Source organism: Oncorhynchus keta, chromosome 13, assembly GCF_023373465.1.
Source record: "Oncorhynchus keta strain PuntledgeMale-10-30-2019 chromosome 13, Oket_V2, whole genome shotgun sequence".
NCBI classification, from domain to species: Eukaryota; Metazoa; Chordata; class Actinopteri; order Salmoniformes; family Salmonidae; genus Oncorhynchus; species Oncorhynchus keta.
Genome location: NC_068433.1, coordinates 43,383,894 through 43,405,922, shown reverse-complemented (window position 1 = coordinate 43,405,922; position 22,029 = coordinate 43,383,894). Strand labels below are relative to the sequence as shown.

The 22,029-nt window shown below is 43.4% G+C and overlaps 2 protein-coding genes across 3 annotated transcripts in view; both read left to right on the top strand.

Moving 5' to 3' along the window:
- The window catches only part of LOC118392380 (cadherin-like and PC-esterase domain-containing protein 1), an 82,657-nt gene extending 75,875 nt beyond the window's left edge, over positions 1-6,782 (top strand). For both annotated transcript variants that reach the window (XM_052460226.1, XM_052460227.1), the window contains exons 17-21: positions 2,046-2,266; positions 2,888-2,989; positions 3,115-3,202; positions 3,718-3,864; positions 5,013-6,782. In XM_052460226.1, coding sequence (XP_052316186.1) covers positions 2,046-2,266; positions 2,888-2,989; positions 3,115-3,202; positions 3,718-3,864; positions 5,013-5,255 — 801 coding nt within the window. In that variant the 3' untranslated portion in view covers positions 5,256-6,782. The remainder of the gene's footprint in view (positions 1-2,045; positions 2,267-2,887; positions 2,990-3,114; positions 3,203-3,717; positions 3,865-5,012) is intronic.
- A 2,210-nt stretch (positions 6,783-8,992) lies between these two features.
- On the top strand, positions 8,993-20,502 carry LOC118392570 (protein Wnt-16-like). The gene is made up of 4 exons (XM_052460225.1): positions 8,993-9,532; positions 9,916-10,142; positions 15,623-15,912; positions 18,979-20,502. Exons 1-4 carry the CDS (start codon positions 9,438-9,440, stop codon positions 19,441-19,443), a joined length of 1,077 nt encoding a protein of 358 aa, XP_052316185.1. The 5' UTR covers positions 8,993-9,437; the 3' UTR covers positions 19,444-20,502.
- Positions 20,503-22,029: the final 1,527 nt, after the last annotated feature.

Below are 22,029 nucleotides of genomic sequence, written 5' to 3'. Positions count from 1 at the left end.
TAATGATATGGAAGCCAGCTGTACTGGTCAGGCTCTTTAGAGTGTGCTTGGTCAGCACTGTGTGAGAAAGGTGTGGGCAGATATGTGTGTTAAGACTACGCTAACCAGCATGCATCTGGTCTAAAGATGGACCAGAGATGATCATGTAAGGTAACAAGACAAGGCAGTGTCTAGCACATTTCCCTAGTGAGTTAATTTGATAGCGAAGCCATCCCTCAAACATCTCTGTTTTTCTTTTTCTCTCTCGCTCTCTCCCTCTCATTGAAGCCAGGTGGAGAGGGTAGATGAGGTAGGCTATGGTATGATGCCTCTGAGGTGAGAGAGTGGGGTTTATGTGACGCTGTATGAATAGGTCTGTAAACCCAGCAGGGGTTGGCAGAGCTGAGGACAGGATGAATGGTGGAGGGACAGAAGCAGAGAACTGTATGACCTAAAGTCTTAGCCTTTAGTTCAAATCCTCCAGTAATGCTAATGGGAGGGCATGTAGTTTGCTGCACTAGTGTCACAGTACGGAGCGGCCCTCAGGGACGTAAAGCCATTAAACCAACCCAGGAAATATATAAGGCATAATAGGTATAAACCTTATTTAAATTTTTTTAGCGGGGACTCCATTTTGTCTGGCAGAATTTCTGGGGCCCACATTTTGTCTGGCAGAATTTCTGGGGCCCACATTTTGTCTGGCAGAATTTCTGGGGCCCACATTTTGTCTGACAGAATTTCTGGGGACCCCATTTTGTCTGGCAGAATTTCTGGGGACCCCAATTCTTTCCCAAGAATTTATTGCGCTCCCACCCCAAATCTAATGACACAACCTTAAAATTGGTCAATTTAGATTTTTACATCAACAAATAACCTTTGATTCATTGCATTTTCATATTTTATCAATATGAAAGGAAACTAATAAACACATTTACTCAATAAAATTGCATCGTTCAAATTATCATTCTCAAAAAGGTTTGTGTATTGCCCCATACAACAATCTGTACTCTTAATTATTGTTCCTAAAAAAAAAAACATTTTGGCGACCCCACTGCAGTTTGCGACCCCTACTTTGAATACCAATGCCTTAGAGCCATAGTAGGTATTACAGTCCTAGGGCTTTCTATAGGCTTAGTCAAATCTCTCTAGGGAATGTGGATAGTGGTTTAATGAAAGCTGTCTCTGGTGAATGTGGGTAGTTTGTGAAAGACTTGCCAGTTACTTCCAGGTCAGAGGTCAGTTTGGGGCTTTAGCTACTTTAGCTCACATTGCAGCTAATTTTAATAAAGCCTCTCAACTTCCTGTCCTCACACACCCTACCCAGTCTACCCCTTTGGCTTTTCACGTTTGAACGCTTGACTGTTTCTGACCGGAGACTTTAATATGGATCTGTATCAATAGTGATTTGATGCATGAGTTACATCAGTTTGCTCCAGATGTCGTGTTTGTTACGTTTCTCTGGACTTTTCTCATCAACAGGTTTGGACAATCCGAAGCTTTTCACAAAGATGAGATGTTTGCCACCTAAACTACAGTCCATCTGTTTTGGCTCTGTTCTGTGTTTGAAAAGGCTCTTTCACACACTCTGATTGGCTTAGCTGGAAACTGACTTGGACACTTTTGATATGTCATATTGTGTTATGTGGATTGGTCGCAATAGAAGCATCCCACTGGGCACAGATGTCAATTCAACGTCTCTTCCACTCTTCCACTGGTTGATTCAACCAGTGTGCCTAGTGGGATTTGCCTTTCATGTGTTCAGGTTTTGGCAATGCTGCAGTCAGCATTAAAGGTCAGCAGTTAACATATTTAAGTACATGCCAGTCAACTACAATGAAATCATTTTGAAGTGCAAATTCAATGAAAACTGGGCCATACTCATTAGGCAGGAAACCAAAGAAATGGGCTGAAACGGGAAGGGACTAAATTAACTTGTCCAATAAGAAATGTTCATTTCGTTTTCTGCTCCAAAACACTTTGGTACGTTTTTCTACGGTGTGCCCTAATGAATACAACCCAGGTGTTCTCAATCCTGTCAAGTCAAAACCATTATTCTTGCCACTCAGGTAATGTTCATAGGTGACTCCACTAACAGGGGGATGATGTACTTCCTGATGGAGCGGGTCAACTCTAGTCTGGAGGACTGGGGCAAGGCCCACGACAGCCTGATCTATCGCAACGTCAATCAGGGACACACACACGTCTCCTACTCCTACTACCCACAGTTCTGGCTGGAGCAGAGCCACAGACCCACCTTCCAGAGGGCCCTGGAGCAGCTCATACTGAGGTGAAGGAGAGGGGGAGTCTGTGTGGGTGGATGGATGAGAGTGGGCGTTACTGCCCCTGCTGCACGACAGTATGTCCTGTAATCACTGCAGTCTACTCATCAGCTGTTAGATTGGCATCAAGAAACCATATGTATGTAGAAGCCATTTTGGCTCTTAGCTCCCATAAACACTCGAAGCCCTGTCCCCCCATATGGAGAGGGAGCCTTAATCAGTTGCTGTGATCAAAGGGCCGGGGGCTGCGTTTAAGAGTCATGTGTTAGGAGTCGTGTCACAGTGTAATTTAACACAGCAGGTCTCCCAACCACGACTCTCTCTCTGGGACCGCACTCTGCTTTGCATGTGACTACTGGAGGATATGCTGAGCAGGTGGTGTGTGTGTGTGTGTGTGTGTGTGTGTGTGTGTGTGTGTGTGTGTGTGTGTGTGTGTGTGTGTGTGTGTGTGTGTGTGTGTGTGTGTGTGTGTGTGTGTGTGTGTGTGTGTGTGTGTGTGTGTGTGTGTGTGTGTGTGTGTGTGTGTGAGAAAGCAGTAGTGCGTTGTCAGCATGTGTGCCTATGCCTGTTCAATAGACATAGTCCTACTGGCGAGCTGATGTCTTTTTGACCTTTGATCCCCTCCGAAGGTCACGCCCCCTGGAGAACTCCCGTCAGACTGTGCTGGTGGCAGGAGGTGTCCAGTGGCTCAACACCAACCACCTAAGGATCATGAGAGAAGTGCTGGAGAGGTAAACCCACTGATGCATACACTCCGTGGCAAACTCCCTTCCTGACCGTTCAGGAATTAGCAACTGCTCAATTAAATCTATTCACTGGCCAAGAATAGACCTCATTACCCATTTCTCTCCTCCAGGGAAGGGCTACAGGATATCATGGTGGTGGTGAAGTCTCTGGGCATGGGCTTCCATCTCCCTGTGGATGGCATCCGCTCTCTCTCACTGGTAGGTCCATCCTCCTGTTTGTGTTCGTTCAGTTTCCCTCTTGGTGTCTCCTCCTCTACTCTTTTCTCTGTTTGATTGATCTGTTTCTCTCTCTCTCTATCACTCTCTCTCTCTTTCCCCCTCAGCTTCTCTCTTCACTCTTAATTATTTTTCCATGCTGTTCACATTACTGCTTATCTGTTAACGTTTTTAAAAGGCAGTGCTTAGTCACCTGGTGGGTTGCCCTTTGCCCGTGCCGTGTGTATTTATCTAAAAAACAACATGATTGGCTAATAGTCCATGGCTTCCAACATGCTGACTGGTCCAACATCAGCAATGGGCACCTGTTCAACAGCAATACAACTAATTAAATTCAAAGATCAGTTATATTTCAGGCGTGTTGCAATAGGGGCCTCCGGGAACTGTACAAAAAATGGTATGGCTACGATACGGCTCCCAATGTGAGTGTTTTAAGATAGTTTTTCCTTGTGTTGAGTAGCGATTACTTCTTTGTTGTCTTACTTTAACTTGCCCAGAGAGGAGTACAGGAGCTATACAGAGAGAACAGCAACATCATCACCGCCGCAAAGCACTATGGGTATGAGGTCATAGACACATTCAGTGTCACCATGGGCCGCTACAAAGAGTTCCTGCAGGGACGGTGCGCCTGCCATTTTCACGAGGTAACCCCTCTCATCCCGCCTTCACCTTTGTCTAAAAACATTTTTTAAACACAGCACTCCAAGTTCTTGCCCCCCACCCTTATTGAAATTCAGCATGTTCCTTTTGTTTATCGTAGTTTATATTCATTCTCAGGATTTGGTTACATCCTAGTCAGTTATTCAAATCACAGCACAATGTTACCAACACTTTAACACAGATATTGCATGTTTCTCTCTGGATACAGTAATTGATACCAATTATAACTAATGGTTTGTCTAAACTTCAGGGAGCACAGCTAGATCCACAGCAAGTTCTTTCCCCATGGACTCCCTCTCCGACTGTAATATCTGAAATAACTTCATTGCGGATACTTGCTATTACTGTTTGCGCCCACGCCGACTTACCAGGAGGGAATCTTTGGGCTTAAATAATCCTGGGATTTAACCCTACGGTAGATCCAAATGCTAAACTGCCATTTTCTTATGCCCTCTTGATTAAACAATACCCCTCCATGTCAGGGAGCTTTCTAGAAGGAAATACTGCTGTACCACACATACACAGACATACACACACACACACAATCCCCTTCTGCCCCCTCTCCAACTGCCTGTATAAAGAACAGTCACTTGTTTTAATTCAGCTATAAAATTGTCCCATGGATCGGTTAATCAGTAATTAGCCGTTAGGCCGGGTTTTATTGGGCAGTAAAGCTCCACGTTGGTAGCAGCTGCGCCCCAGGGCGCTTGTGAAGTGGTTACGGTCATATATACGAGGGCATGTGCCCCCCTCCATACCCCCGCCCCTCCCAGTTCATATGGGTCTTAAGTGACAACAGGATTTCCCATAAGGAAGCCAGAAGGTGTATGGGATCCATGAGTGTAGTTATGTCTAACCCAAGCCTCTGAGGGGATGGACAGGGTTTCTGTTATGTCAGGATTTAGGTCAGGCTTGGAGTGTTCCAGTGTGGTTTATATTAAAGGAACTCCAGACTGTGACGATGGGTTTGCGCTCTGTTCTGTTCCGTGACACCCCAGGCAACGTTAGCTAGCCTCCGGTAGTACAAGCTCTGGCCATGGTCTAGTTACCGAGTTACAGTATAATGTCAGTAGGTAGATGTTGTGTTAGAGGTGAGGTGTTGACGTGGTTCTCCTTGCTGTGTTCCTTGAAGGTTGAAAAGCTGTCGTTCTCCAAGGCTCCGCTACACAGGAAGATGAAGCTCCTTCGACACGGCGAGGAACCTGGAACCAGAACAAGTGGAACTGGAACCGGGTTCAGTGATCAGCCCACCCTGCAGCACCAGGACCAGTGGGCGGGGTCTAACTCCTCCACCTATCACGTGAGAGGAGCGGTGAACCAGGTGTACTCGCAGATCCTGCTGAGCAGACTGTGTGTGAGAGACACGGGAAACTAGACCCACCCCTGACCACCACTGACTGTGTGTGTGTGTGTGTGTACTTGTGTCCTTGCTTACTAGTGTGTGTGTGTGTGTGTGTGTGTGTGTGTGTGTGTGTGTGTGTGTGTGTGTGTGTGTGTGTGTGTGTGTGTGTGTGTGTGTGTGTGTGTGTGTGTGTGTGTGTGTGTGTGTGTGTGTGTGTGTGTGTGTGTGTGTGCGTGCATGCGTGTGTACATGTGTGCGTGCGTATCCATACAAGCATCTCTCTAAAAAAAATAGAGGTCATTCTGTCCAGGAAGTGCTGGAGTAACAGGAGAGTCCTGACTGGTCAGCCGTGTGACAGACATCACCACTGTCTGTCACACAGACCTCCTCTGATTGGCCCACACACTGGGCCCCCTGTCATGTGCCTGCTGCCTCTGCTAGGTAGAGGTTTCCAGATGGTCGAAGAGGGGGATCGCTGGCCTAATACCAAAAGACAAGGGAAGCAGCTGGAGAAAGAATAAAGAGGAGAGCGAGAGTGACTGTTGAAGGAGTGTGTCGTGTGTACATCCCACATGTAAGCCTTGCTCTCCAACCAACTGACAATGCTCCCTCAACGCTCCAGCACAAACCTTTACAATTGTATAGTTTTATAGTTGTGGAAATGTTGTACAGCATTGGTTCTCTATCCTCTCCTCGTGTATCCCCGGCAATTCCATGTGTTTGATGTATTCCAGAGCTAGCACACCTGATTCAGATTCAACTTGTCAACTAATCAGGTGAGCTAGTTGAGGGCCACAACAACATTGTGAAACGTCTGGGGGTCCCCGAGGAGAGGTTCGAGAACCACTTTTGATGTGTGCCTTTGATGCCTTTGTGCATCAGGAAAGCCGATCTCTCGCCATTGAAGGGACTTCTGGATATCCAGCTATTCCTCCTCATATACAGTACCTCATCCATCCGCGTGTTCTGGTGGACACCACAACGTATTCTATTCTATGCCAAAGATATGACGAAAGCTGAGCTATTCTTCAAGCGAATGTCTTATGTAGGATTTTCTTATATTTCTACATCTGCTTATTCGTGCCCATAATGTTGATGATCAGTGTATAATGTTTTACATGCAGCATATTGTTGACATGCTAATGAAGGACTGGTGTAATGTATGCTATGGATCTATACATATTGTCTTATCTGTCCTCTGATCATTTTTTATGGAGGGAACTGAGCTGGTGAAGATGAAGGTAATTGTAACAGATAGCCACAAACACATGCACACGCACAGGAGTGGAGACTACCTGCTTAGCTCTGTTTAGTGGTCCTGTGGGAACATTGATAGCAAACCTAATCATTTGATTCAGTGATTTCGAAGGAAAACTGAAGGGAAAAAAAACAGAAAGACATATTATCCTCACACTAAATATTATCAACACTATTAATGTATTATTAATGAACATGTATCTTCAAATGGCACTAACTTCAGCTTTGTGTTTCAAGATGGTACATATAAGAGTCATTCCGATACAATATTCTCACATTAAAATATATATTTTCTTAACTAAACTGTGTGTCCTCGAACTATGTTCTGAAAGCATGAAACTGTGTTTTGAAAGTTCCCCAAAGCCCTAGCTTATAAACAATTAGGATGTTGGCATCGCATATTTCCTCTTTAAGTTGTGCACAACATGAGGATAAGCCTGTACATGCTGTTTGCGCACAGTATTAGACAAATCCTTTTACAGTCATCATCCCAATTCAACCATGAAGCCGTGTGACGCTCTGAGGAAGATGGGTAGAGGCGCGCTCTTGTTTTCCTTCTTCGTTTTGTAATTTCCTTCGTGCCATCAAGACCAGAGTTTGATCATAATGTATTGTCCCGCATAGGCCTATACATGGGTCACCTGGTTTAGAAGGACATAATTAGGGAGACAAATGTTCAATTAGGCTACAACTGTGCTATAATAAAATGGTTGTCGGTGTAATGTGGTTTAACTCCGTCTTGCGCGTAATGTGCCCTGTCTGACTCCTCTTTGCAGTCATGTCCCGCTAATCCGACACATCTAACCACCCTACCCACGGTGTGATCAAGGCAGAGATCGAGCAACACGATCGAGAAGTAAAACGAATGTAGATTTAAATGCAGGCCTAAATCGTGTTTGAGGTCAACGTAATGTTAGAGCCTTACTCCAGAAAGTTGTCAGTCCATTTTATTGAGGCATATTTACACTGAAAATGGTGTTCAAATTATGTAGCCTCGGCCTATCTAAAAAACGTTATTAACACGGTTATATGACCGCAATGAAATGTAATACAATGTAACGATATATGGAAAATATTTCCATATTTGTTAAAACCGTTGGTTTTACAGTGTGTAGATCAAATAAAGGGAACGCATACGAAGTCAAGTGCGTAAAGTGTTAAATGGTCAAATGGAATTGTCTTGTGCGATATGTGGATAAATAACAGCATTGAGTGGGCGAGGGATAGAATAAGGTAGATGCAACAGTCTCGATCGAACGGAAGGTTCATGTAAAAGGTTATACAGACAAAGGCTTGCCTTTCAGGCACATGTACCCGCCCTGAAGACGTGGGCCTGCCGCCTGGGTTGTTGTCGCGCCAAGGAGGAATGGTGGACTCTGCCCTGCACTGCGGTTCCGACCTCTGATGTCAAATTTCAGGCAGACCTTTCACTCTGCACTGTTTTAGTCGGGGAATTTGAAAGGCTTGGGGGGAGGGGGGTTGTGACATTTCTGGGGGCTGAGTAGACCTCACCTCGTCTGCCCCATACCGCCCTATAACCCAGTCCAATATACCGAACAGAAAGGTGGTCAGTCAACCCTTTTAAAAATGTAATTAAATTGTCTCATCGAAATTGCTCTCTGACTACATATGATGTGTATTATTCAGGAAAAGGCAAACAACTCAATAGTGATTGAAAATGTTTGCTCAAACATAATTGGTTACACAATGGGCAATGTGGTTATTGTCGTTGCATTTGAATCAATCCTTTATTCATTTAAGCTATATATTTCAATGGCAAAATGAGATTCCAAATCTTCTAAACCTAACGAATATTACGCAATTTACGAGCACCGGGGAACAAAATAGCCTCAGAGGATGATTTCGATGTGTTGAAATCATGAGGACATTTTCTCTAACTGTAGTTTTATATGAATCTTAAAATGGAAACCAAATGGAAACCATTGCATATGAAATCATTAAATATGATTATAGATAAAAATATATAAATATGGTTGTCATAAGGATTAGTTAGAATTAAATTGGTATTAAATTCAAAATTCATAACCAGGCCTTGTTTATCACAAATAATTGTGTATGAGATAATCTATTGTAGGCCTATTATAAATGTGTTATGCATTCAATTTACTCAAGGTTTCGTATCAAGGTATTTTTCGGGGGGAAATGATCATTATTCTCGCCTGACATGATTAGGTTTAGAGCGCTTGAGTGAAGTGACCATCATAAAGAAGCGTTCTGCTGGCTTTTGTGTTTCCTTCCACCTTCTCGGTCGTTACTAGTTACCACAGCCACAAAGGCATAAACCACGCCCACTTCGACCATTTATATTCTTAAAATGTTATTTTAAACCTAACCTTAACCACATTGCTAACCTCAAATTAAGACCAACAATTACATTTTGTTTTCATACATTTTTACGATGGGCTATTGCCAATTTTGACTTTGGATGTGCTATCTAGAAGAAACCCACCTTCTCCCATGCCAAACGTTTTGCCCAGTTCCTGTCAGTGCCAGCGGCGGCATGCGTTTTCTTTTCGCGTCCGTCCAATTATCTCGTAGGACATGCGCGTCTGCTTAATATGAATCCACGGGTGCGCCAATCCGAGCCTAGGAGCGCGCCGCCGAGAGACACTGTGTGGGTTCTCCCAGTCCAGGATAAAACTGTTTGTCTGTGTTTTGGGGAACACCGTCGGGAACTTATCACCCATCCAACTGTAGGCTATTACTAGCCACTGAGACACGTGATTGGAATCACCATTCCGCCCGCGTCCTCTCTCCCTCCCCGCGCATGTTTTTTTACTGAATTGCTCGATATAACCACGGATTGAGGATTAGTTCTGTTAGGGTCTTATGTTGTGGGGCTAGCATGAGACAGAGCCCAGCACCGACCCAGCGCTCCATGGACATACCCTTCCCCAGTGCCCGGGAGGCAAGTCGGCTTCTGTAAATGAGGTGACCATGGAGAGAAGAAGCGGCTGCGGAGTACATCAGATCTGCTTTCTGTTTCTCTTACTGTTTTCACTGTATCCTGTCTGCTGTCGAGCCAGTTGGATGTAAGTATATTTCATTGCTTGTGGTTAAACTTGTCTTTTTGTCAAATTGCACAATTTTCTTTACGCATAGAATGCGATTCCGTTTGGGGCTGAAAGTGGTTTCGAAAGTAATTTTAATTTTATTTTTTTTATTTCACCTTTATTTAACCAGGTAGGCTAGTTGAGAACAGGTTCTCATTTGCAACTGCGACCTGGCCAAGATAAAGCATAGCAGTGTGAACAGACAACACAGAGTTACACATGGAGTAAACAATTAACAAGTCAGTAACACGGAGAAAAAAAGGGAGTCTATATACAATGTGTGCAAAAGGCATGAGGAGGTAGGCGAATAATTACAATATTGCAGATTAACACTTGTCTCCTCTGCTTGCTTTGTGTCTCAGGTGGTTGGGAATAACCTCCGTGGGAGTACCAGAGAAACTGGGCTGCGCCAATCTCCCGCTGACGCACAAGCAGAAGGACCTGTGCAAGAGAAAGCCCCATCTCCTGTCAAGCATCAAGGCCGGCGCGCGCATCGGCATCTCGGAGTGCCAGACGCAGTTCGAGCACGAGCGGTGGAACTGTTCTACCACCAAAGAGCTCTCTGTGTTCGGCTACGAGCAAACCAGTGGTAAGGACAGGCGGTTTAAATACTCGTTTTAATAGACATAAAACAATAGGGTGCTTTGTTCTCGTTTGTATAAATTCGTGTGCACTTTTCTGGCCTATTTATAATGTTATTTTTGATTGGGATTAATTTGGAAAATTAGACTATATTTTGGATGCATCTAGTGGTTGTATTCCATAATCCGATATTTAATGTGTGCTCACATCATTTGGTGTTTGACCGTTTAAGGCAACTGCTGCATAAAAACAGTCCCTCAATTGTCTTTCTATTTGATAGTGCGTCAAAAAGAGGCACGTCTTCCATTTTCCATAACTCTTTACTCGTGATCGGTTTGGTTTGACTCATGAACATGTTTAATGTTGTCCAGGGAGGGAAGGTGATTTGATTTGCCGACTCAAGCAGCTGTATCCCCTATGGGGCGAGAGAGAGAGAACGTCTGCGCACATCTGTTTCGGTTTAACCGTCCCAACACACCACTTATCCACGGTCAAGTGTTGTCTTTGAACAGAAAACTCCTGCTCACCTCTGGTCCTAAACCAGCCGGGATTATCCTAATTAGGAGATTCATGGTCGACATGTAATTTAAGAACACAGTTTCTTTGTTCTAGAGATATCGTTCCAGAAATCTGTCTCCATGCAGCTTTCTAAGGTGGTTAAGAGTCAGCGCATGGTTTAGCTATCAACATGTTATTTTCACATGAAACTCATTCTTCCAAATTCCTCTCTATCCTTGTTGCACCCAGTCACATGCAATCTATCAACTTTCTTCACTCAACCCAGACGGAAAAAAATCGGAGAAAAACTGACCATATATTTTATGTTGATTTAGGCCAATGCACATCTGTGATCAAACCGCAGAGCATACGTTTTTACAGTTGATTGTACGAGTCGGGACAGGGGATGGAAATACAGAGATTTAGCCTATTGTATATAGGTTAAATCTCCGCATTTCCATCCCATGTCCCGACTCGTACAATCAACTGTAAAAACGTATGCTCTGCGGTTTGATCACAGTGTCGGAGACAATGTTCTTATTGGGTTAGGACGCAGCAATTTTGAGGGGATAATATAATGCAACACAGAACCTAAATTACAGCAATTGTCATTTGTTTTAATGATCCAACCTTCAAAGTGCCAAACTTACATTTGAAGTGGTGATTTCTTGTTGTTCCAGGGAGGTAAAGGCTTTTCTTTCTCCATTTACCCACATGTAAATTATTGCACAAACGTTTTGATTCAACTTGTGGCTTGGACCTCTGATTTACGTTTTTTCCTAGATTTTGTTTAAAGTTCATACATAGTTCTATGTCATTCTTAGAACCTGCACTCTCTGAATACACTTAATGTCGTCAGGTGCCATTGTGCTTCTGTTCTATCCCTAAGATTCTGCATATTTTAGAGTTTCGTCTAACCAGCCCATTCCATAAGCTATAAACATTAGTAGGCTACCCCCTTTCACACTTGGGTTTACATTTTTTTTCAGCCTTCGTTCATTACAGGACATAATCGAATGTTTCTGTCCGGTGGTCAGGCATTCCAGATGGTCGTACAAGTAACTGTGATACCGGTTTGATCCGTGCTACACATTTATCATCATAGCAACATGTTCTAAGTCTCTCTCTGAGCCAGTGCTGTCTGTCTTCACTCAGGGCCTACTGTGTCCCCTAACCTGTGAAGTGTAACCCAACACCCCCCTCCCCTCACACAGGGCAGGACAGTTCCCATGGGGCTATGTGTCTTCTCAACTCACATCTCACATGTATCCCGACAGAGCAAAGATGTATTATACGACCACAATGGATGGAAGTTATATGGATATCTAGGCCTGTGTTACTGAGACACATGGAAGTTATATGGATATCTAGGCCTGTGTTACTGAGACACATGGAAGTTATATGGATATCTAGGCCTGTGTTACTGAGACACATGGAAGTTATATGGATATCTAGGCCTGTGCTACTGAGACACATGGAAGTTATATGGATATCTAGGCCTGTGTTACTGAGACACATGGAAGTTATATGGATATCTAGGCCTGTGTTACTGAGACACATGGAAGTTATATGGATATCTAGGCCTGTGTTACTGAGACACATGGAAGTTATATGGATATCTAGGCCTGTGTTACTGAGACACATGGAAGTTATATGGATATCTAGGCCTGTGTTACTGAGACACATGGAAGTTATATGGATATCTAGGCCTGTGTTACTGAGACACATGGAAGTTATATGGATATCTAGGCCTGTGTTACTGAGACACATGGAAGTTATATGGATATCTAGGCCTGTGTTACTGAGACACATGGAAGTTATATGGATATCTAGGCCTGTGCTACTGAGACACATGGAAGTTATATGGATATCTAGGCCTGTGCTACTGAGACACATGGAAGTTATATGGATATCTAGGCCTGTGTTACTGAGACACATGGAAGTTATATGGATATCTAGGCCTGTGTTACTGAGACACATGGAAGTTATATGGATATCTAGGCCTGTGTTACTGAGACACATGGAAGTTATATGGATATCTAGGCCTGTGTTACTGAGACACATGGAAGTTATATGGATATCTAGGCCTGTGTTACTGAGACACATGGAAGTTATATGGATATCTAGGCCTGTGCTACTGAGACACATGGAAGTTATATGGATATCTAGGCCTGTGTTACTGAGACACATGGAAGTTATATGGATATCTAGGCCTGTGTTACTGAGACACATGGAAGTTATATGGATATCTAGGCCTGTGTTACTGAGACACATGGAAGTTATATGGATATCTAGGCCTGTGTTACTGAGACACATGGAAGTTATATGGATATCTAGGCCTGTGTTACTGTTATATGGATTTACATTACTACTGAGATATCTACTGTGTTACTGAGACACATGGAAGTTATATGGATATCTAGGCCTGTGTTACTGAGACACATGGAAGTTATATGGATATCTAGGCCTGTGTTACTGAGACACATGAAAGTTATATGGATATCTAGGCCTGTGTTACTGAGACACATGGAAGTTATATGGATATCTAGGCCTGTGTTACTGAGACACATGGAAGTTATATGGATATCTAGGCCTGTGTTACTGAGACACATGGAAGTTATATGGATATCTAGGCCTGTGTTACTGAGACACGTGGAAGTTATATGGATATCTAGGCCTGTGTTACTGAGACACATGGAAGTTATATGGATATCTAGGCCTGTGTTACTGAGACACATGGAAGTTATATGGATATCTAGGCCTGTGTTACTGAGACACATGGAAGTTATATGGATATCTAGGCCTGTGTTACTGAGACACATGGAAGTTATATGGATATCTAGGCCTGTGTTACTGAGACACATGGAAGTTATATGGATATCTAGGCCTGTGCTACTGAGACACATGGAAGTTATATGGATATCTAGGCCTGTGTTACTGAGACACATGGAAGTTATATGGATATCTAGGCCTGTGTTACTGAGACACATGGAAGTTATATTGATATCTAGGCCTGTGTTACTGAGACACATGGAAGTTATATTGATATCTAGGCCTGTGTTACTGAGACACATGGAAGTTATATTGATATCTAGGCCTGTGTTACTGAGACACATGGAAGTTATATGGATATCTAGGCCTGTGTTACTGAGACACATGGAAGTTATATGGATATCTAGGCCTGTGTTACTGAGACACATGGAAGTTATATGGATATCTAGGCCTGTGTTACTGAGACACATGGAAGTTATATGGATATCTAGGCCTGTGTTACTGAGACACATGGAAGTTATATGGATATCTAGGCCTGTGCTACTGAGACACATGGAAGTTATATGGATATCTAGGCCTGTGTTACTGAGACACATGGAAGTTATATGGATATCTAGGCCTGTGTTACTGAGACACATGGAAGTTATATGGATATCTAGGCCTGTGTAGGCCTGTGTACTACTGAGACACATGGAAGTTATATGGATATCTAGGCCTGTGCTACTGAGACACATGGAAGTTATATGGATATCTAGGCCTGTGCTACTGAGACACATGGAAGTTATATGGATATCTAGGCCTGTGCTACTGAGACACATGGAAGTTATATGGATATCTAGGCCTGTGTTACTGAGACACATGGAAGTTATATGGATATCTAGGCCTGTGTTACTGAGACACATGGAAGTTATATGGATATCTAGGCCTGTGTTACTGAGACACATGGAAGTTATATGGATATCTAGGCCTGTGTTACTGAGACACATGGAAGTTATATGGATATCTAGGCCTGTGTTACTGAGACACATGGAAGTTATATGGATATCTAGGCCTGTGTTACTGAGACACATGGAAGTTATATGGATATCTAGGCCTGTGTTACTGAGACACATGGAAGTTATATGGATATCTAGGCCTGTGTTACTGAGACACATGGAAGTTATATGGATATCTAGGCCTGTGTTACTGAGACACATGGAAGTTATATGGATATCTAGGCCTGTGTTACTGAGACACATGGAAGTTATATGGATATCTAGGCCTGTGTTACTGAGACACATGGAAGTTATATGGATATCTAGGCCTGTGTTACTGAGACACATGGAAGTTATATGGATATCTAGGCCTGTGTTACTGAGACACATGGAAGTTATATGGATATCTAGGCCTGTGTTACTGAGACACATGGAAGTTATATGGATATCTAGGCCTGTGTTACTGAGACACATGGAAGTTATATGGATATCTAGGCCTGTGTTACTGAGACACATGGAAGTTATATGGATATCTAGGCCTGTGTTACTGAGACACATGGAAGTTATATGGATATCTAGGCCTGTGTTACTGAGACACATGGAAGTTATATGGATATCTAGGCCTGTGTTACTGAGACACATGGAAGTTATATGGATATCTAGGCCTGTGTTACTGAGACACATGGAAGTTATATGGATATCTAGGCCTGTGTTACTGAGACACATGGAAGTTATATGGATATCTAGGCCTGTGTTACTGAGACACATGGAAGTTATATGGATATCTAGGCCTGTGTTACTGAGACACATGGAAGTTATATGGATATCTAGGCCTGTGTTACTGAGACACATGGAAGTTATATGGATATCTAGGCCTGTGCTACTGAGACACATGGAAGTTATATGGATATCTAGGCCTGTGTTACTGAGACACATGGAAGTTATATGGATATCTAGGCCTGTGTTACTGAGACACATGGAAGTTATATGGATATCTAGGCCTGTGTTACTGAGACACATGGAAGTTATATGGATATCTAGGCCTGTGTTACTGAGACACATGGAAGTTGTAATTCTAGAATTGTGCCATTTCCTCCGTCTGAAGTGTTATTGGCTGAAAGGTGTGAGAGTGGAATCTTTTCAGAATCCACCCGATGCCTGCTTTAGAGGTCCACAGCCACTGTTACACAATAATCCATGCATACCTTTGCCCTACCAAAAACCTCTTTCCATTGACTGACAGGGACCAAGGAGACGGCGTTTATCCACGCGGTGATGGCGGCGGGGCTGGTCCAGGCAGTGACGCGCTCCTGCAGTGCAGGCAACATGACGGAATGTGGCTGTGACACCAGCCTGCAGGGCACAGGCTCGCCCAGCGAAGGGTGGCACTGGGGCGGCTGCTCAGACCATATCCAGTACGGTACATGGTTCAGCAGGAAGTTCATAGATAATTCAGTGAAGAATATGTCCTCAGCCAGGGGAGGGGATGCACTGCTCACCATGAACCAGCACAACAGTGAAGCCGGGAGACAGGTGAGACGCAACACACACACACACACACACACACACACACACACACACACACACACACACACACACACACACACACACACACACACACACACACACACACACACACACACACACACACACACACACACACACACACACACACACACACACACACACACATTGAGGTCGAATAACACTCACAGAGCATGTACAACACACACAGTGTACAGAACCAAAACAGCACAACGTTGAAGTCCAATGTTAGATTAGACACAATACACCACAGAACAAAACACACACACACATCCACAACCTAGCTAGAGAGAAATAGTATTTTATAGTGAACACAGTTGTTAAGGGTACTCTGGGGAGTATGTAAAAGCTGAATAGGGCACATGGGAGCTGTAACTCTAGTAGTCAAGACTCTATCAGGTGTAGGGTTGATTGTGTCTGAATGAATGACTGATATGACAGTACTAATCTAGCACCATGAAAGGAATCCGACTGTAGGTATTATAGTTATGGGGTTGGAGAGGAGTTAGGACCAAACCATTCAGTGGTTAATAGAATTTATCATACACTGTTAAAAATACTTTCAGGAGACGTTCTAGGAAGTGTGTGTGTGTGTTAGAGAGAGCGGGAACGATATTCAGAGAAAAGCAGAAAGATTGGAGGGAAGGGAGAACAAGAAGGTCAGTGTGAGAGGGGGGATGCCGAGACGGGACAGAAGGAGAGAGGGGAAAGAAAGTGTAACATCCTCGATAATGTGAGTTAATGGGTGAGGCGTGACAGCGTGACTAAATTGTAGCAACGGTCATCAAAATTGTTAAAAGGTTTTAAAAACAAGTCTAATAAAATGCAACATTTGGACAATGGATGAAGATACTCCAAACATTTTGAAATTGTATAATCCATCAGATATTGACTTAATTATATCACATAAAACATTTTACCGGCACAGACAAATAATTAATGGAGTTCAGGGATTTTTGTGGGAGATTTAGGTATAGGCCACTCAGGAACGTTCAATGTCGTCTTGGTAAGTAACTCCAGTGTATATTTGGCCTTGTGTTGTAGGTTATTGTCCTGCTGAAAGGTGGATTTGTGTCTGTTGGAAAGCAGACTGAACCAGGTTTTCCTCTTGGACTTTGCCAGTGCTTAGCTCTATTCCTTTTCCTTTTCAGTGACAAAGAAATCTAAATGTTATCCATTTAAAATGAAATGTAACACAACAAAATGTGGAAAAAGTCAAGGGCCTGTGAATACTTTCTGAAGGCACTGTATACATTTTCTTAGTGTATCAGGTATTTTAAAATATTTTGTGTTAAAAGAGAGAAAATTATAGGTGGCTCATTTGCATAAATACACAGGCTGTATATATGAATAAATTAACATAACGGAGTGGAAGAGGGCTGCAACCACCCAACACTTTCTATGTATACCCTACCTACACTCACCTACACTGTCTAGACTTCCTCATTAATTACTGTTGTCACATACTCTTGCATAATTCAACAAGTGTGCAGGATACCCACAGATAAAGTCAACACGCTTGGCTCTAGATTACGCCTATCTAAACATTGTTTGTGAGATCAGACATATCACTATAATCCGAGTGTTCATATTCGGGAGTTGCTTTCATTTCAGCACATATATTTTGTAAAGATTTCAACTGTATTAAATTATTGCTTTTTTTGTGATGTACGTGTCAAGACAGTGCGTTAAATCCCAGACCAAGCTTTAGTGTTCTTATATATTCAACGGTATAACAATGATTCCATTGATCAGTGGTGGAAAAACTACCCAATTGTCATACTTAAGTAAAAGTATAGATACCTTAATAGAAAGTTACTCAAGTAAAAGTGTAAGTTATCCAGTAAAATACTACTTGAGTAAAAGCAGACGGCACCATTTTCTTGGTTTGAAAATGTACGGAGAGCACGGGGCACACTCCCAACACTCCCAACACTCAGACATAATTTACAAACGATGCATTTGTGTTCAGTGAGACTGCCAGATAAGAGGCAGTAGGGATGCTCACATATTCTCTTGATAAGTGTGTGAATTGGACCATTTTCCTGTCCTGCTAAGCATTTAAAATGTAACGAGTACTTTTGAGTGTCAATGAAAATGTAGAGAGTAAAAAGTACACGATATTCCTAAAGAAAATAATGAAGTAAAAGTAAAGTACAAATACCCCAAAAAATGACTTAAGTAGAAATACTTTGAAGTACTACTTAAGTACTTTACGCCACTGAGTCCATTTCAGCCATTACAGGTGTGTGTTTTGCAGGTAATTACAACCATTTCTGTAACGTTAACGGGGGAAAAACGTCAGGCACAAGCAAGAGTATGAAGCAGGAGTAAAATGAAAGCAATCGATCCAGTGAGATTTAAGTGACGTGGATTTTGCACCCCTCAAACACAGGAAATAGATGGCTGAAAAAGATCCTCAGGTGGGCGGGGCATGGCATTCACTAAGACACACTTACTGGGTTTCTCTCTTATCAACTAGCTACTGTCAAGAGGAGAGGGCTTCACTACTGGAGAGGGATGTGGACACAATGGTAGCAGTGTATCTGTTTACTGTAACACACACACACACACACACACACACTGCCTTTCCAACTAAACTGACCCGACAGGGAAGAGGGAGTGGGAGGAGAGGTGGAAGAGGGGTGAAAGTGGTAGGCTCTTCTGGGGTCATCCTAAGACCGCTGTAGAGCCCTGGGGTTTGTGGTCCTAAAGAAAATGTCTCCTCAATCTCTCAGTTTAAACTGTGAAGAACAGTTTGACTTTTGTTCCAGTTGTACACAGCACCCAGGGAGTCTATTGTGTCAGAGTTAGAAGTAGAATGCACAAACCTCAGGACTCATGTTACAGTCCCAGTCCAAGATCCAGCATTCAGAACAATAGATTGTGATTTTGCTCAAAACATTCCCACAGCGTTTGTGTAAACAAAAGGCAGTCTCCATCAAACAGAGTTCTGGTAGCTAGTCTGTCATAACATTTACAGTGTTGTAACTCTTAGTGTGGTAAGTCTGTTGTTATTCCTAACACCATCCTCTCCATCTTTCCCCTTTTCAGGCCGTCGCCAAGACGATGGCCACCGACTGCCGTTGCCACGGTGTGTCGGGCTCGTGCGCCGTGAAGACGTGCTGGCGCACCATGGCGTCGTTCGAGCGCGTGGGCAACTTCCTGAAGGAGCGCTACGAGGGAAGCGTTCAGGTGCTGGACCGCTCCAAGAGGAAGGTGAGGAGGAAGGAGAAGGACCAGCGACGCGTGCCCATTGGGAAGGAAGAACTTATCTTCCTCAATAAGTCTCCTAACTACTGTCTGGAGGACCGGCGCTGGGGCGTGGCGGGCACTAGAGGGCGCCGGTGTAACCGCACCTCGGCCGGCCCCGACGGGTGTAACCTGCTCTGCTGCGGTCGAGGGTATAATACACACGTGGTTCGCCACGTAGAGAGGTGCGAGTGTAAGTTTGTGTGGTGTTGCTATGTGAGGTGTCAGAAGTGTGAGAGCATGAATGACATGCACACCTGTAAATAGGGAGAGGGAGGCAGGCGATGGCACACACACATACACACCGTCCCCAATGAGAGACTAAAAGACTTCCCCATCATTCCTCTCTCCCATGGACAAGAGGGGCGCAGCATCAACAACCCTCCATCTCAACCCTCAGGAAGACAGTATTTATACACCACACCAGCAGAGGTAGACAAAGACAGTGGAAAATCGTTGACTTTTGAATGGCCTATCAGGGCTCAGCCTTGTAGGAGGCTATCCAATGGGACAGGAGTTCCACAGTGTTTCAGAGGCTTGAGGATCCACACACTCCGACTACCAAACATGGACATCTTCGCAATTTACTCGGATGAGTCGAAATGAGCCCCGAAACTCAGACTCCATGATAAAAACAAACTGAACTTTGATGAAAGTTAAAACCTCACTCTTCTTCAAGTCTTCAAATGGACTCAGTGAATGGTGTGTAAGAGGACAAACAAAGGGACCAAAAAGTGCTTGTAGGGGGACCTGCAGGGCCGCAACAGCTTTAAAGGACTGTAGAGTAGATGCAGTAAACGGTGTCAGTACATTTCCAGATCAGAACGAAGTCTCATATAGACAACAGAAGGCTAGAGCCATAGGCAGTACAGGGATTGGGCAACCGTCAGAGGTTGCCATCTGTTGTGTCATTTCTATGGCTCTCTTCCAGGCTAGGGAGCAAGAACAGATCCTGCTTCCACCCATGGCTCTATGGTGATCGATGGTGGATAGATTAGGCTTATTCTCGTTGGAAAGCTTGCCGTATCAATGCATAGAAAGAAGTCTTGAAATAATCATTCCAAGTTGTATTGAATTTTTGGAATAAACTGTAAAGTAACGACTTCAAAAAGATATGGTACCATGACATTTAAAAAAAACATTTTTCTTTTAGATATTTTGGAAAGATTTCTTGAAACCTAAAATGTTTGTTTCGTACTATTCAGATTGCAAAATTCAGGGCAGAGTGAAGCTACAGGTGCTTTAATTGAGAATATGTCAAAATGACGTAGTATTTTTGTAAATTGTTTACATTTTGTAAATATTAAATTATGCTGTACCACACGACGAGAGTGTCTTAAGATTCAAGCCCATCCAATTCAAGCCCATCCAAGGCATGTGTTTGTCAAGCTGTACCACTTAATGTGTTGGTTTTCTGTTTGTCATTATTGTATTACCAAGGTCCTTTCTTATCCTTTTGCTGTCCGATCCACTTTTTCTCTTTCCTGTGTTTGTGTTTGGATCCGAAACCAGCTATACATGAAGGAATGCATCAATGGAACGGAGCCGTTTGTTCTCAGTAGACCCACTGGCAGCAGGACCGTGGAGATGCTTGACTTGGTTTCGGAGCATTCCTCTTGCTGTCTCTAAGAATTTAAGCCTATTCCGTCTCTTCCTCTCTCTCCTTTCTTTTCCTCTCTCTCCTTTCTTTTCCTCTCTCACTCTCTTCCCATTTTCAGTCTCTCTATTCCTTTACCTCTGTCCCACCTCTCTCGCGCGCTTTCATTCTCTTTCTCTCTCGCTCTCCTGAATGAGAGGCTGTGCTATGTGAGAAGTGGCGATGCTATGCTAAATACCGCGAGTGCTTTCTCTTAAAGAGCCTTTTAAAAGTTTAGCGATACTGACCCATACATTTCCCTGAAGCTTCCAGCACTGTGACTTGTTGGTGAGAGGAGGAGGAAGGGGGGGGGGGGACCCAGACCTAAAGAAAGCGGGACGAGACGGAGGAGAGCAGTTGACGTGAGCCCGAAGCGCTCTGACCTCGAGGATTTTCAGTCATGGTTTTGTTTTCAGAGGACTGCTTTCAGGAATCAGGTGCTCCACTTACATTCCCAGAAATCACAAAATTAAATGGAGGATTACGCATGTCTTACTTCTCGCTGTCCCTTTTCAGTTAAATGAGTCCATAAAGCCAGATACTAAGGACATAATTACATTTGAGTCATTTTAGCAGACACCCTTGTCTAGAGAAATTTACAGTGAGTGCATACATTTTTATACTGGTCCCTCATGGGAATCGAACCCACAATCCTGATGTTGCAAGCACCATGCTGTACCAACTGAGCCCCACGGGACTGATCCCCGGTCTATAATATCCTGTGTAAAAGTTATTTTTGAAAGTATTTTGCATGTATCTAATCTGTTTCTGAACCTCTTAAGTCCTAATGGTCTCCTTGTATGTCTATGCCTCAGTCAACATGACAATAGATTCATACTGTAGGTCAACACTCATTCCTTTCTCATATCATGACCAGGCTTAACTTATTCTCTGTCCACAAGACCAAAATAAATCTTCACCTCTTACACTTTAACTCAATAAATATATCCTCCCCACTATCCAATTTTCTTTTATATAAACACATTAATTTAATCCAGACTACCCATGGAGAACTTCTTATGATTCATCTGTTGTCTCCCTTGAAGCCTGTGGCCGACCGCAATTTGACACATGTATGTGAGGAGGAACATAGCACACGTTTGACTTCTGGTGAGTTTATTTTAACAGGACAGAGGGAAACTCAAACGGGGCCTTGTAAAGATGTCACTCTCACCAAACAAATGAAGACCAGGGGCGTGTTCATTGTGGCAATTCTG